Consider the following 17,450-nt stretch of genomic DNA (forward strand, 5'->3'; position numbering starts at 1 on the left):
AGACCTGTGCAGAATCCCAGGACTATCCTGGCAAGGTACTGAGGGTATCATTACCTTGTAAGTTCAAGGGCTGGCACACAAGCTCCTGGTTTATAAGAAAAACTTCCTCTGTATTCCTTGGCAAAGATAAAGTCTTGTATGCTGGCCTTTCCTTCCAGAAGCTTCATACATTGTCGCTGAACATACTGTTTAATTAGACTTATATCTCTCGTTTCAAATAGCAGCTTTAGAGAACGCTCAAGTATCTTAAAACAAAACAGATATGCAAGTAAAGATAAAATATCTCCTAGTATGTTTCACCATTGTTATTATACTTTCAATTATGTAACTACTGGGTAACTTGCTAACCTACCTAAATAATCTGTTACTTACAATGATGGGATAATAAAAATTATTAAAAATTGAAAGTTATTTGAGACTTTATAGAGCTTGCTATTTCTAAAAATAGAATATCATGTAGTTTGAGGAAAATCATGTAGAATGACACGCAAATTAACATTTGCTATGTGATAAGCAACATAAAACACGCAATTTTTTTTTAATAGTCAAAGCACTCTAGGTACAAGAAACCAGACACGAGCTCACGTATTGTTTTTTTATTTACCAGTATAGAAAGGGTCCTGATTCAGTCACAGGCAGCACAGAGAAGTTTAAAGATTACCAGGCAGTCAAATCCAACTTTTTGACTTTTTATGGTGTTGATAAATAACTGTGACAGAATTTTCTGTGTTGGAAATTTCTACTAGGAAATAACCAACATGCAGTGGATTTATGTAAGTAGATTAATTTTTTTTTTCCCCCGAGATGGAGTCTTGCTTTGTCACTCAGGCTGAAGTGCAATGGCATGATCTCGGCTCACTGCAACCTCTGCCTCTCGGGTTCAAGCAATTCTCCTGCCTCAGTCTCCCGAGTAGCTGGGACTACAGGCGCATGCCACCACGCCCGGCTACTTTTTTGTTTTAGTAGAGATGGGGTTTCACCGTGTTAGCCAGGATGGTCTCGATCTCCTGACCTCGTGATCCGCCCGCCTCGGCCTCCCAAAGTGCTGGGATTATAGGCGTGAGCCACCGTGCCTGGCCAAGTAGGTTAAATTTAAGTTAGTTCTAGGTGAAAGCTCTGTGTCTTATTCTGAATACTAGAACCAATGGATATTTATACAATAATCTTGTTAATTTAGCTTGGGTACAAGTCTGCCTACAGAGAAAGAAGGTACTGGATTATATCTCTTCCAGAAATAGTGCTGAAAAAAATCCCAAATTCACATATTATATATATGACATAATACATTGATAATATTCAATCCATTATGCTTTTAATGCTCTCACAAAACAGTATATAGAGTGCTATTCCCATTTATACCATTTATTTTTGTTTTGCTATAGAAGGAGTTTAGGCCCAAGTAAAGAAAAAGCCAAAATACCATGGTTATTATGGTTGAGAAATTTGAGTAATTTATAGCTAATTGTTTGGAAATCTTCCTAATTTGCATTTGATAATCCAAATAAGTGAAAGTTCAGTTAATCTGGAATGGATTATGTTACTTATGTAATCTCTCTGTTTCTCTTTTTTTTTATTTTGGCGGAGTCTCACTCTGTTGCCCAGGCTGGAGTGCAGTGTTGTGATCTTGGCTCTCTGCAGCCTCTGCCTCCCAAGTTCAAGTAATTCTCACGCCTCGGCCTCCCGAGTAGCTGGGATTACAGGCATGCGCCACCACACCTGGGTAATTTTTGTATTTTTAGTACAGATGGGGTTTCACTATGTTTGCCAGGCTGGTCTCGAACTCCTGACCTCAAGTGATCTGCCTGCCTTGGCCTCCCAAAGTGCTGGGATTACAGGTGTGGGCCACCACACCAGGTCTGTTTCTCTTGTTTATCCTGTTCTGCTTTTGGGAGTTGTTACAATATGACATATATGATCTCCAGGCAATAGGCAGGAAACTCTCATGTATTGCTTTTTAGTAATTTTGATAAAACATAAGGTATGGGGGGAAGTCAGAAACTTAAGGACTAAAATCAAATAAATTATTAGAAATAAAATTCTATCTACTCATGAGGCTGAGGCAGAAAGATTGCTTTAACCCAGGAGGTCAAGGCTGCAGGGAGCCAGGATTGGACTACTGCACTCCAGCCTGGGTGACAAAGTGAGATCCTGTCTCAAACAAACAAAAGCAAAACAAAACACTACAAATAAAATTCTCAAAATTAATGTAGTTTCTTCTATAGTTATATATAATTATACAGGCTATATTTTCACCAGATACTTTAGCCACTTCTTTCTCACAGATGATGACAAGATAGATAAACCTTACCTTAGAAACAGCAGGGCAGGAATCTCTTCTGACTGTTTCTATTCCTTTTGCATCAAATACCGGGTCCTTCTGATCCAGTGTTTCATACATGTAACCCACATACCTCTTTTTTGTTTGTAAAACACAGGGCAAATATACCTGTGGTAAAATTAATAAAATGCCTCTTAACCATTTTTCCCCCACCAAGAATATTTTATTTTTATGTCTCTGTGCTTTCTTTAATCAAATAGCCATTATTAAAAAAATTCTAAACATGACTTAGGGCCCAACAAATTCATGATATAAGACGTGGGAGCAAAATGAATTGTCTTTAAGTTGTTACCGCTTGCTCACTCTTTTTCTTGCACTACCAATTTTGTTCTTTTGCACTACCAGTTTTGTTTATTTACTAAATAAAGTATAAACACTTCACCTTGGTATTCAAGACAGTCTATAGTCTGGTCTCAACTTTATTTTTCCAGATCTATCTCCTGCTACCCTGTATTTCCATATTGTGCTTTTCCAATTCCATACATGCCATTTTCTTCTGTTCAGAATGATTGCAGCCCCACGTCTGCCTACTGAAATTCTAAGCATTTTTCAAGACATAACCATTTTTCAAGACACATTTCATCGTTACTTCCTATATGGAGTCTCTCTATCCAGCCCAGGAGGACACAATTCCTCCTTTCCTTTGTGCTCTCACAGTGTTTAAGCAGACTATTCTCATCTTGCTTTCTGTTATGTTTGTAACAAAAGAGAATGCTTATATAAATTAACCTTTCCTTTTAGATTTCTGGCTCTTAGAGGGCAGGACTGTGTCTTACGTCTTTGTATTCCACATAGTTCCTAGGCTAAGTATCTTTTATACAGAAAGAAATAAATACATATTTGATATCTAAAGGTAAGTGAAAAAGAGTTGAAAGTCCTTGTGGTAAACTTTGTTTTGCAAAGAAAGAATGTATCTTCCATCCTATGTGGTCTTGTTCCATTGTGACTTCGACATTCTTCCTATTAATAGTGGGGTCTATGTTCACTCCCTTTAAATCTAGAGAGGTGTGTGACACTGTGACTTTGAGCCTGGGTCATAAAAAACAAAACAGCTTTTGTCTGTTCCTCTTTGGGATGTTCACACCTAGAACCCAACCCTCATGTTGTGAGGGAAAACCAGCAGCCCCGGTGAAAGGCCACTGGCTGATGTCCCAACTAGCAGCTAGCATCAATCACCAGACATGATTGGTAAGCAAGCTTCAGATGGTTTCAGCCTTTTGCTGTTGGTTGGGTTACCCCTAACCCCTAACAGTCTTCTCAGCTGAGGAACTAGATATTGTGCAGCAGGGAAAAGCCATTCCAGTCGCACTCTGTCTGAATTCCTGAGCCATAAAATCTGTGAGCAGAATGAAATGTTTGCTGTTTTACACCATTAAGTTTGGGGTGATCTGTTACACAATAATAGTTACTGGAATAAAGTTTTCATTTCCTTACATATATACATTACTAAACAAATTTTGGGAAAATTATACAAAAGAGAAAATACTTAAAATGTAATTTTTTTTTTTTTTTTTTGAGACAGGGTCTTACTTTGTTCCCCAGGCTGGAGTGCCCTGGTCAATCACAGTTCACTGTAACCTTGAACACCTGGGCTCAAGTGATCCTCCCACTTCAGCCTCTGGAATAGCTGGGGCTACAGGCGTGTGCCACTATGCCTGGTTAACTTTTTAATTTTTGTAGAGATGGGGTCTGGCTATGTTGTCCAGGCTGGTGTCAAACTCCTGGTCTCAAGCAACCCTCCTGCTTTGGCCTCCCAAGGCCACAGCAGGATTACAGACATGAGCCACTGCATCTGGCCCAAATTTAACACTTTAATAGACCTATATACTATCAGTGATTCTGAAAATGTACTGAACAAATCAGAGGTCTCTAGAAGACATGTGAGTTTTATATGTGATTACTAATATTACATTCCTCTTACCTTTTCAAACTTCAATTTCACTGGTTTAGGATTGGTAGCAGTTACAGCTTCGGCAATTTCCTGACCAATCTTAAAAGACTGCTCCTTAGTGGCTCCTTTCAGTAGCACAAACATACTAAGGGGATTAAAAATAAGGTAATGAGGAAGTCATTACAACAAAAATTTTATCAAGAGTAACTCTCCTGGCTATGACTCTGTCTAATGCCAAAGAAAACTCCCTTTCTCCTATTTATTCTTTCTTAAGATGCTTCCTATGTAAGCTTTCCTGTTTTATTACTTTCCATGTGTACTCATGATATATCTTGTTATAAATCTTTTAAGACATCCAATATTTCTAACTTAGCTACACACAGAGCAGCTCAGATATCCCAGCAGTCAAGAAAGTCCTGGATCATCCCTGGACATTTAAGGCTTTGTGTGGTACACAAGGGGTCACCAACCCCGAGGTGGCAGACTGATACCAGTCAGTCTGTGATCAGTGGCACATCAGACAGATCAGTGGCAGCATCAGATTCTCATAGGAGCATGAACCCTATTGTAAGAACTGCGCACAAGTGAAAGATCTAGGTTGTGTGCACCTTATGAGAATCTAATGCCTGATGATCTGAGGTGGAATAGTTTCATCCCCAAACCACCCGGTCTGCGGAAAAATTGTCTTCCATGAAACCGATCCCTGGTGCTAAAAAGGTTGGGGACCACTGTGGTCCAGGCACAGGGGTTCACGCCTGTAATCCCAGCACTTTGGGAGGCCAAGGCAGTGGATCATCTGAGGTCAGGAGTTTGAGACCGACCTGACCAACATGGTGAAACTCCATCTCTACTAAAATATAAAAATTAGCCAGGCATGGTGGCATGTGCCTATAATCCCAGGAATTTGGGAGGCTGAGGCAGGAGAATCGCTTGAGTCTGGGAGGCAGAGGTTGCAGTGAACTGAGATTACACTACTGCACTGCAGCCTGGGACTCCATCTCAAAAAAAATAAAAAAGGTTGGGGACCACTGTGGTACACAGTTAAGTACATCACAAAATAAGAGACTGTGTGATTGTAAGAAAATAGAAGATGTACTGTGATATGGGAGAAGTTTCCTTAAGGCCAGAACCACTCAACTTAAAAAAGACAGACATTGGGCGGGGCGTGGTGGCTCACGCCTGTTATCCCAGCACTTTGGGAGGCCGAGGCGGGCAGATCACGAGGTCAGGAGATCGAGACCATCCTGGCTAACACAGTGAAAACTCGTCTCTACAAAAAAAAAAAAAAAAAAAGAAAAAAAAAATTAGCCAGGCATGGGGGCGGGTGCCTGTAGTCCCAGCTACTCCAGAGGCTGAGGCAGGAGAATGGCATGAACCTGGGAGGCGGAGCTTGCAGTCAGCCGAGATTGCACCACTGCACTCTAGCCTGGGCGACAGAGCAAGACTCAGTCTCAAAAAAAAAAAAAAAAAAAAAAAGACAGACATTGGCCGGGCGCCGTGGCTCACACCTATAATACCAGCACTTTGGGAGGCTGAGGCAGGTGGATCACCTGAGGTCAGGATTTTGAGACCAGCCTGGCCAACATGGCGAAATCCCATCTCTACTAAAAAAAATACAAAAGTTAGCCGACGTGGTGGTGTGCTCCTGTAGTCCCAGTTACTTGGGAGGCTGAGGTGGGAGAATTGCTTGAACCTGGGAGGTGGAGGCTTCAGTGAGCCGAGATTGCACCATTGCACTCCAGTCTGGGTGACAGAGTGAGACTCTGTCTCAAAAAACAAAACAAAACAAAAAAAACAACAAAAAAACAAAAGACATATATTCTGTAATGTATGTTAACTGAAAAGCAGTTAAAAAAACATAAAAAGACACAAGGAAGAAAATCAACATCTGTAATCATGTCGTACAGAAAAAAGACATTACAAAGACGTGTATATCTGTAAATCTTTTCATTTGCTATAATGGATCATATTATTTGGTAATGAGTAATATTGAATTATATGAATAAGAAATACCAATACAAAATATACTCAAAATACCAATACTAAATATACTCAAAAATAACTGACAAAATGCATCTATTTTTCTATTTCAGTATATACTACAACCTGACCACCAACAGAAGTAATGGTTAATAAATATTTAAGTAAGATAGACTATAAAGTTCATCTTCACTTATATTTCTAGTGAAAAGACATTAAATAGTGGAAATGGATGATATCTTGAAATATGACTTTAAGATTCTTGTTTCTAGCCATATAAACCAATCTCATATTTCTGAAGTGTTTTTATACTGGATTTTTAAGTCCCATTTTGGATGGTTTATTTGGAAAAAGTTTCTGCTAATATTGGAGACAGTACTTGCCTGAGAGCCTATATGAAAAATTAAAAGAAAGGAAAAAAGTAGTTTACTCAACACTACTAAGTCTTTAAAATAAATATTGTCTCAATCTGAATTAATTTTAACATTCACTAAGGTAGAACAAAAATGCCTTAGTTAATTAGACCTTCAATCTAGGCTATACTTTGAACCATCTGAAGGTTTTTGTAGTTTCTTTATAGGCCATCTGATACTCATTTATACCAATACTATCTGATTTTAATTTTTTTTTTTTAAGAGGCAGGGTCTCATTCTATTATTGAGGCTGAAGTGCAGTGGCATAATCATTGGTTACTGCAGCCTCGACCTCCCTGTACTCCTTTGCAATCATTTTTCAGTCTATTCCTGGCCCCAGGTTCAATACATAAGACTTGCTTTCTGTTACAATAGGTTTTTTCCAAGAATTTTATATAAATGGGCTGGGTGTAGTAGCTTTTGCCTGTAATCCCAGCAACTCCGGAGGCTGAAGTGGAAGGACTGCTTGAGGCCAGGAGTTTGAGATGGGCCTGGGCAATAGTGAGACCCTGTAAGTAAATAAACAAAAATTTTACATAAATGAAAGTATATGGTATATACTCTTTTATATCTGTCTTCTTTTACTCAGCATATTTTGAGATTCATCCATGGTGTCAAAATAACAGCAACTGGTTTGTTTCCATTGTTGAGTAGTATTCCACTGTATGGATATACCACAATTTGCTTATCCAATCACTCACTGATAGACATTTAGATATTTTGCAGTTTTGGACTATTACAAACAAAGCTCCAATGAAGAACTGTACACAAGTTTTTATGTGGACATAGGTTTTCCTTTTCCTTTTTCGTTTTTGAGACAGAGTCTCGCTCTGTCACCCAGACTGGAGTGCAGTGGTGCGATCTCGGCTCACTGAAAGCTCCACCTCCCAGGTTCACGCCATTCTCCTGCCTCAGCCTCCCGAGTAGCTGGGACTACAGGGGCCCACCAACACGCCAGGCTAATTTTTTGTATTTTTAGTAGAAACAGGGTTTCACTGTGTTAGCCAGGATGGTCTCGATCTCCTGACCTCATGATCCACCTGTCTTGGCCTCTCAAAGTGCTGGGATTACAGGTGTGAGCCATCACGCCCGGCCAGGTTTTCTTTTTTCTAAGATAAGCATAAAGGAGTGGAATTGCTGGGTCATATGCTAAGGGTATGTTGAACTTCACGTGCAACTGCCAAACTGTTTTTATGTAAGATTATTATTCTTAAAATGTTCAGATGCAATGATGAGTGCAACATTTTTTTTTTTCTCTTGTTGCCTAGGCTGGAGTGCAATAGAGCGATCTCAGCTCACCGAAACCTCCGCCTCCCAAGTTCAAGCGATTCTCCTGCCTCAACTCCCCGAGTAGGTGGGATTACAGGCATGCGCCACCACACCCGGCTAACTCTGTATTTTTAGTAGAGACAGGGTTTCTCCTTGTTGGTCAGGCTGGTCTCGACCTCCCGACCTCTGGTTATCTGCCCAAAGTGCTGGGATTACAGGCATGAGCCACTGTGCCCGGCCATATGCAACATTTAAAATCAGTGGACACACACATATTTCTATACAGTTTTATAATAGGCAAAACTAAGCTATGGTAATAAAAATCAGGTAAGTGGTTGTCTAGGGCATGGAGTGAGGCTGAGGGATACACTATAAAGGGAGAATGAGAAAACTTTTTACGGTGATAAAAAGTGTTCTATATCTTGACTGGCATGGTAGCTGGTAACTTGGGCCTATACATTTTTATATTTTATTACATAATATTATACATGTTAAAAATTATAATTCCATAAAAATGATAAAGGTATATATACTTCACATCTTAAAAGTTATTATTGGCCAGGTGCGGTGGCTCATGCCTGTAATCCCAGCACTTTGGGAGGCCGAGGTGGGTGGATCACGAGGTCAGGAGTTCAAGACCAGTCTGGCCAACACGGTGAAACCCCATCTCTACTAAAAAAACAAAAATTAGCTGGGTATGGTGGCGCATGCCTGTAGTCCCAGTTATTCGGGAGGATGAGGCAAGAGAATTACTTGAACCCGGGAGGTGGAGGTTGCAGTGAGCCGAGATTGTGCCACTGTGCTCCAGCTTGGGCAACAGAGACTTAAAAAAAAAAAAAAAAGTTATTACTATAGGGTCTATATTTGAGACTTTACCCAGTAATGTGAGTTTGTTTGAATCCATCTAAGCTGTTTTGGCCACTTTGATTTGGAGCTAAGCTTCAAGAAGGCTGGACAGAATGAAGTTTTTGTCATGTGACAGAATGGAAGTGACTAGCCTACAATAAGAAACACTGTTTTAAAATGAGTTTCTACTCCTGTAATCCCAGCACTTTGGGAGGCTGAGGCGGGCGGATCACGAGGTCAGGAGATTGAGACCATCCTGGCTAACACGGTGAAACCCCGTCTCTACTAAATACACAAAAAATTAGCCGGGCATGGTGGCAGCCGCCTGTAGTCCCAGCTACTTGGGAGGCTGAGGTAGGAGAACAGCATGAACCCCGGAGGTGGAGCTTGCAGTGAGCCAAGATCGCGCTACTGCACTCCAGCCTGGGGGCAGAGCGAGACTCCGTCTCAAAAAAATGGAGAGAGCAATCACTCCTCCGGTGATAACTTGTCTCGGCCTCCCAAAGTGCAGGGATTACAGGTGTGAGCCACCGCCCCGGCCTTTTTCTACTAGGTTGCCAGGGGCTGGGAAAGGTACTGTGTATGTGTGGGGAAGTGCGGATGGTTAATGGGTACAAAAATATAGTTAGAATAAGACCTAGTATTTGATAGCACAACAGAGCGATTACAGGCAACAATAATTTATTGTACATTTAAGAATAACTAAAAGTATAATTGGAATGTCATCATAATTGGAAGGTCATCTGCCTTCATCTATCAGATTTCCTTTATTTTGATGAAGAGGTAACTAAGCCTCAGAGAGGCAAAATGACTTATTAATGGCTATGCCATCATCTAGGAGTATAATTAGAAAGAGAATCCAGGTCTCCTCACTCACAGTTGGGAACTCTTTTTTTTTCTGAGATGGAGTTTCACTCTGTTGCCCAGGCTGGAGTGCAGTGGCGCGATTTTGGCTCACTGCAACCTCCACTTTCCACGTTCAAACGATTCTCCTGCCTCAGCCTCCTGAGTAGCTAGGATTATAGGCATGTGCCACCACACTCAGCTAATTTTTTAAATTTTTAGTAGAGAGGGGGTTTCATCACGTTGGCCAGGCTGATCTTGAACTCCTGACCTCAGGTGATCCACCTGTCTCGGCCTCCCAAAGTGCGGGGATTACAGGTGTGAGCCACCACGCCGGCCTTTTTTTTTTCTTTTGAGACACAGTTTCACTGTTGTTGCCCAGGCTGGAGTGCAACGGTGCAATCTTGGCTCACCGCAACTTCTGCCTCCTGGGTTCTAGCAATTCTCCTGCCTCAGCCTCCTGAGTAACTGGGATTATAGGCATGCACCACCACACCCAGCTAATTTTGTATTTTTAGTAGAGATGGGGTTTCCCCATATGGTCAGGCTGGTCTCAAACTCCTGACCTCAGGTGATCTGCCCGCCTTAGCCTACCAAAGTGCTGGCATTATAGGCGTGAGCGACTGCGCCCAGCCAGGAACTCTTTTGCACTCCACCAAATATTACCTATTATCCCAAGAGCAGTGTTTCTCAACCTTTCATCGTTGTCCTTCCAAGGCAAAATAAATAAATAAATTTAAATTATATTTAACAAGAGAAAGTAATTACTAAGGAGTAAAATATTGTTGGCCCACTGTGGGGCCAAAAACTATGGTACATTTTTTTTGTCCCCCTTCAAGAACTTACTTGTATTCTGCCAGGGTGACACTGTTGTGAACTGCCCTCATACAGATGTCACTAAACATTTAGGTTTCTTGTTTTTGAGACAGGGTCTCATTCTGTCACCCAGGCTGGAGTGCAGTGGCATGATCATGGTTGACTACAGCCTTGAACTCCCGGGTTCAAGCGATCTTCCCACCTCACAGCCTCCCAAGTAGCTAGGAGTACAGGTGCACACCACCATGTCTGGCTGATTTTTAAATTTTTTGTAGAGACAGGGTTGCACTTTGTTGCCCAAGCTGGTCTTGAACTTCTGGGCTCAAGCAATCCGCCTGCCTTGGCCTCCCAAAGTGCCAGAATTTCAAGCATGAGTCAGCATGCCTGGCCAATGTTTGTTGAATGTATCAGGTAGTGAATAGTGATCAAAAGTTTTAATGACATTGCAAGTAAATTTCCTTTGACTGGAATCATATAATAACTATAAAATCTGATGTAGAGAGAAATCATCAGTTAGGAATCAAAACACTGAATATCAATTCATGGCTCTTTACTGACTGCTTGCAAGATCTTAAATTTCTTATCTTAGGGAAATTTGTTCTTAATAAGCATCATTTGAGGCACATTCTAAGATCTCCCAATAGTATGAAAACTGCTGGCCTAAATAATATCAAAATCCCTTCTGGCTCTGACATTGTTATTTTTTGTAGCTTGACTTCTTATAGATCTTAAAGGGTAAATAATGTAACTACAATCAGAATCATGCTGACTTCTGAATGCTGTCAACAACATGGATAGCCTCTGAATTAAAATCAGTAAGTTAAAGGATTAACATTTTTCCCTAAATATTTTTTAAGTTCTGCTAACAAATGCAGAGCTTATTTTATTAACTCTTATTTTGCTAGAATACCCAGCAGAAGTAGTTTCACAGAACAGTAAAATAACCAAAGCCAAACTAAGAAGTGGCTTTTTATGAGGAACAGGAGAGAATATGGATAATTAGGGCCTGGATAATTTGAAACTATCCCCACCTGCTGGTAATGAAACAGCTGCTCTATGAGGCAAAGTCTCATTCAGCATTAATATGATTATGCTGTCTGTATGAACATTTTAAAGAACTGGATAAGATTAAATGCTATTCGAAGATTACTTATAAGCTATTTAATGATTAGAAGCATTATCTCCTATTGCTCTGTTGGACTGTAAAGAGATCAGAGGTCTTGAGGCAGGTGCTCTTAGCATGTTCACACTGTGACTCTAAGTCCCCAACAGGGAAAAAATTTCACTGTAAGAAATGTGCATAGTGCCTACATTCTAGAAGAATTTCAATAAGCCATGCAAAAAAGATGTTACATAAATAACTGAAACCTGAAAATTATCACAGCAAACAAGGAAGCATGCAAGCTGGTGTTAATAACTTACATTATTAATAATGTGCCTTCAAATGCAGGCACATTATTTGCCAATCCATAAATAATGGGCTTGAGTAAGTCTGTGGACCCTCTGGAGTCAAATGGAAAACTGCATTTGCCTATATGCACTTCTCTTAGAAGGTCAACATATTCTGGGGCTGAGTGGTAAGTTAACCACTCACGGTTCTGGCAATTGCCCTTCAAAAACAGTTTAATTATTTTAAGATATACACTTAAATTCAGAGAGTTGCAGCTATATTAGAGGAATTATTCACATTAAAAGTAGTTTCTTTAAATAAACTAGACTCCTGCGTACACAGTTAGTTTACAGATCACTATCTACTTGGCTAAGAGCTACCTGGAGCGAAGCCATAGGAATCTTCACAGTTTGTGGCTCAGGACACAAACTGTCTCTTATGATCATATCTGGTAAATCAGGATCTGTGTTAACTCTGATCATGAGATCGTAAGGACTGGAAAGGACTCAGAACTCTATTTTTAGAAAGGATTCCCGTAAGCCATTTTAAACACTGAAATGAAGATGTGGACAGATGCAAAAAGACAACCACAAAACCAAAAACCCATTACCTGTCAGTATCGCCATATACAACCCTAGCCCCCCATTTCTTGGTATCATTCACCAGTTTAATAGCTCGTTCCAAGGTCTCTCTGGCTTTGTGAACAATACTATCGCCAACCTGTTGGTACAAACACATTGGAAATAATTTCTTAACATAGCTCAGTGTAAGTCAACAGACTTTAACATATAATACATTTAATTACTAAATATTTCCAGAAACGAAACAAGGAGAAAAGAACTTAAAAAAGAAATCAATGCATCATTCTTTCTCCAAGTACTCAAGAAGAAACTGAGGTGAAGAATTTGAAAGGACCAATCGATGTGCAGACTTGTCTTTGAGTGTAACAGTAAGTGGACTGCACTTGTTACAAGGTACACAGCTACACTGGATTCTTGGAAGAATAATTCTTGTTTATTCAAGTTCTTTTTTTTTTTTTTTTTTCCTGAGGAGTCTCACTCTGTCACCCAGGCTGGAGTGCAGTGGCGTGATCTCGGCTCAGTGCAACCTCTGCCTCTTGGGTTCAAGCAATTCTCTTGCCTCAGCCTCCTGAGTAGCTAGGACTACAAGCGCACACCACCATACCCAGTTAATTTTTCTATTTTTTTTAGTAGAGACGGGGTTTCACCATATTGGCCAGGCTAGTCTCAAACTCTTGACCTCGTGATCCGCCCACCTCGGCCTCCCAAAGTACTGGGATTACAGGTGTGAGCCACTGTGCCCGAACTATTCAAGAACTTTCTTACGTGCCCTTATAGCTCATTAGGCAGAAAAGCATTCTTTGTGGGTGCATGAGTATACATACGTGTATCTCTCAAAATTTTTCTGTTGAACTGTTGATGACAATGTTTCTCAATATCATTAAAGTTAATGCTGAACTTCAATCTTGTGACTAGTTATACAAGGAAAAATGTATCTAATTATATGATGGGAAATATATTAAAAGTGTTCAATTTAAATTAAATAGGTAGATATATATCTAGGAAGGTTTTTTCCATTTGTGATTAGTGAATTTTAACAGTGACCATGGCATGAATTTACAAAACAAGTAGATGCTGGGCCTTGACAAATATGAAAAGCATGCTAATGAGATTTACAGTTAAGTAAAGAGACTATATAACAATGCTGTTTTATTTATTAAACTAATTGAAGCTAAGAGTGGGAAAAGTTGTCATTCAACATAAAACATAAATGGAGCATTCCCTTTACAATTTTAAAATGCAAACTGCACATTTTTTGTTTTTTTTGTGTTAAGAAGCAAACAATAGCAATAATGATCCTTCTCCCTTTACTGTAAAACTTGAATTACTAAATGTAGGATTGAATAGTATTTAAAAGGCTGTTTAAAGTTGCATTACAAAGGACATATTAGGTATATGAACAAAGGAATAAATAATAAAACTGGTAGAAATGAGTTGGGATTTATTTATTTATTCTGATTTATTTATTTATTTTGAAACAGAGTCTCGTTCTGTCGCCCAGGCTGGAGTGCAGTGGTGTGATCTTGGCTCACTGCAACCTCTGCCTCCTGGGTTCAAGCAATTCTCATGCCTCAGTCTCCTGAGTAGCTGGGATTATAGGCGTGCGCCACCCTGCCCTGCTATTTTTCATATTTTTAGTAGATGGGGTTTGCCATGATGGCCAGGCTGGTCTTGAACTCCTGGCCTCAAATGATCTACCTGCCTCAGCCTCCCAAAGTGTTGGAATTACAGGTGTGAGCCACCACGCCTGGCCTTGGGTTTTAAATTAAGATTATGAATTCTGCTGAGACCTCTAGTACAACAGAAAATCTTGAGAATGTAAACTATAACTTAATACATTACAAAAATCATGTTATCTAATGGAAACTCAAATTGAATAAAATGTTCTGTTACCTGCCGCCACTTTCAAACAAGGTCAACTTTTATTTTATTTTATTTTATTTATTTATTTATTTATTTATTTATTTATTTATTTATTTATTCATTTGAGATGGAGTCTTGCTCTGTCGCTCAGGCTGGAGTGCAGTGGCGCGATCTGGGCTCACTGCAAGCTCCGCCTCCTGGGTTCACACCATTCTCCTGCCTCAGCCTCCCGAGTAGCTGGGACTAAAGGTGCCCGCCACCACGCCCGGCTAATTTTTTTGTATTTTAGTAGAGGTGGGGTTTCACTGTGTTAGTAAGGATGGTCTCGATCTCCTGACCTCGTGATCCGCCCGCCTTGGCCTCCCAAAGTGCTGGAATTACAGGCCACTGTGCCCGGACAAGGTCAACTTTTAAATATGTGAGGACAAAGAGTTGCATGAGCAAGCCATCTTAGCGTCAAAGTCAAATACACTTCTGAAATATATACTTACAAGTAAGTATATACTTGTACATATACATAGCGGTCTTAAATGTCTGCCTAATGCTCTTACTCTGACCCATTAAAGTTATACCCAAAAGAGTCAGAACTCTGCAGTTACCCCTGAAGACCATGTAGTAAGAATTCAGCAGCACTAGAGTGAGGGGGAGGTGGAAGAGGGAAGGAGAAGTAATTAAATTAACAGATTCTGCTACTTTATGGTAAGGTTCCTAACCTGAAAAGCATTACTTCATTAAAGGGCTAAGAGAGGATTTAAAAGAGGAAAAGAAATGGTTTCACAATTTAGGCCATGACTGGGGATGCTCAAAAGTTAATAAAAACAAATTTTTTTAAGTAAAAATTAATTTTCTGAAGAGACATAAAAATAAAGTTCAATTTTTAAAAAGGCACAAATATACCTTTATCATAAATATGAATGACCAATAGTTTAGTAGAAAACTGTCAACATACAAAAATTTTAATTTATGAAGTCCAACTAAGACAGAGGCATTAACCTCCACTATTAGCTACTTTATTCTCCATATTCTCTTCATAGGAATTTTTGCTGACAAAGTCTTGTCTTTCTCTATGATAGTACTGAGACAGAGACATTAACCTCCAACTATTAGCTACATTTATTTATTCTCCATATTCTCCTTATATGCTTACAAAATCTTATCTTTCTCTATGACAGTCCAGGTCTGCACTTTTTTGATTATGTGTTCTCTGAAGGAAAGCAGGAGACCACAGACAGTAATCCATTCGCCTCCCGCTTTTAAAGGTTTTAATTATTCTGGATAGATAACTTGTATATATATGTATATGTTGTACATATGATGTACACAGGCAGACAGTGTGTAATGATCAAATCAGGGTAACTGGGATACCCATCACCTCAAGCACTTATCATTTATTTGTGTTAGACATTTCAATTCCATTCTTTTAGTTATTTAAAAATATACAATAAGTTGCAGTTCACTATACTCTACTGTGCTACCAAATACTAGATTTTATTCATTCTAATTGTATTTTTGTACTCATTAATCATTTCCACTTTATCTCCCTCCTTCCCCACTTCACAGCCTCTGGCAACCATCATTCTACTCTCTATCTCCATGAGTTCACTAATTTTTTTTAGTTTCCACATGAGTAAGAACATGTGATATTTGTCTTTCTCTGTCTAGCTTATTTCACTTAGCATAATGTCCTTCAGTTCCATCCGTGTTTTGCAAATGACAGGATTTTATTCTTTTTTAGGGCTGATTACTGGACAAATGGGATCACATAAAGCTAAAAACCTTCTGCACAGTAAAGGAAATAATCAACAAAGTGAAGAGACAACCCACAGAATGGGAGAAAATATCTGCAAACCACCCATCTGACGTGGGATTAATAACCAGAATACGTAAGGAACTTAAACAACTCAGTAGGAAAAAAACCCAAATAATTAGATTAAAAATGCACAAAAGGTCTGAACAGACATTTCTCAAAAGATGACAAATGACTAATATTACTAATCAGAGAAATTCAAATCAAAATTATAATGAGATGTCTTCTCACTCCAGCTAAAATGGCTTTTATCCAAAAAACAGGCAATAACGAATGCTGGCAAGGATGTGGAGAAAGGGGAACCCACTGTTAGTGGGAATGTAAATTAGTAGAGTCACTATGTAGAACAATATGGAGGTGCCGCAAAAATCTAAAAATAGAACTACCATATGATCCAGATATCCCACTCCTGGGTATACATCCAAAAAAAAAAAAAAAAAAAAAAAAGGACATTGGGACATTGAATAGATATCTGCACTCCCATATTTACTGCAGCACTATTCACAATAGCAGTCAAGATATGGAAGCAACCTAAGTGTCCATCAACGGGTGAATGGATAAAGGAAATGCCATATTATGTGTACAATAGAATATCATACAGCCATAAAAAAGAATGAAGCCATCTGCCCTTTAAAAAAAAAAAGTGGCTGATACCTTCCATTGTTACTTGATTGGTGCTAACTTTTCACTTATTCATAAGAGGCTCTTTCTGTGATTTTTAGCTGCTTTTTCCACTCATGATTTCACCTAGAAGTTAACACTGTATTGTTGTGAAGTTAGCATATGATGAGGGGCCAAATGCATGCTTGCAGTCATTAACCTGAGAATAGCTGAGAAGACCAGGGTCAAGGAAGCAGGTATTGCTTGGCAGTCTGAGTTCATCATGCAAAGCAGGAACGTACTCCCTGGTGAAACTCTATTCCTAAACTTCCACTGCTAGTTCAAAAATCCTCCCAAATTCTGGTTATTCTAGAGTTACAGTATTTACATATTTTTAAAATAGTATTTCTGCATTGTTTTATTACTAAAATACATTAATAAACACTTTTAAAACTGAGAGGTGGGAAGAAATTAGGGAAATGTGGAAATGGCCCCTAAGAAAGGATTTGGGACAAGCATGTGGTTAAGCCACTGCACTCTAGCCTGGGCGACAAAGCAAGACCCTGTTTCAAAAAAAAAAAAAAAAAAAAAAAGGATATCTTTTGGTTTTCCATTAGTAATACCATTTCCATTTTTTTTCTGCTAGATCATATCGATCAGTGCTTTTCAAATGTATTAACATGAACCCTCAGGACTAACAAAGTATTTTTTATCTCACCTAAAAGTATACAAATATAAACCTAGATACAAACTTTTATTGCTTACAGCCTTTACAGTGCAACCATAAAAAAATTTATACAGCACAAAATCATA

At 39.2% G+C, this 17,450-nt stretch overlaps 1 protein-coding gene across 14 annotated transcripts in view; it reads right to left on the reverse strand.

Moving 5' to 3' along the window:
• The window catches only part of REV3L (REV3 like, DNA directed polymerase zeta catalytic subunit), a 189,342-nt gene that overhangs the window by 13,658 nt on the left and 158,234 nt on the right, over window positions 1-17,450 (reverse strand). For 13 of the 14 annotated variants that reach the window (XR_012433355.1, XM_005551601.5, XM_065542889.2 and 10 more), the window contains 4 exons: window positions 12,397-12,506; window positions 4,260-4,374; window positions 2,309-2,446; window positions 55-245 (listed from right to left, as the gene is read on the reverse strand). Coding sequence is in view for 12 of the 14 variants with exons in the window: in XM_005551601.5 (XP_005551658.3) it covers window positions 55-245; window positions 2,309-2,446; window positions 4,260-4,374; window positions 12,397-12,506 (554 nt within the window). In the remaining 2 variants the exon portion in view is untranslated. The remainder of the gene's footprint in view (window positions 1-54; window positions 246-2,308; window positions 2,447-4,259; window positions 4,375-12,396; window positions 12,507-17,450) is intronic. The other variant, XR_012433354.1, reaches the window with a different exon arrangement.

The sequence above is a fragment of the Macaca fascicularis genome, chromosome 4 (genome assembly GCF_037993035.2).
Source record: "Macaca fascicularis isolate 582-1 chromosome 4, T2T-MFA8v1.1".
NCBI lineage: Eukaryota > Metazoa > Chordata > Mammalia > Primates > Cercopithecidae > Macaca > Macaca fascicularis.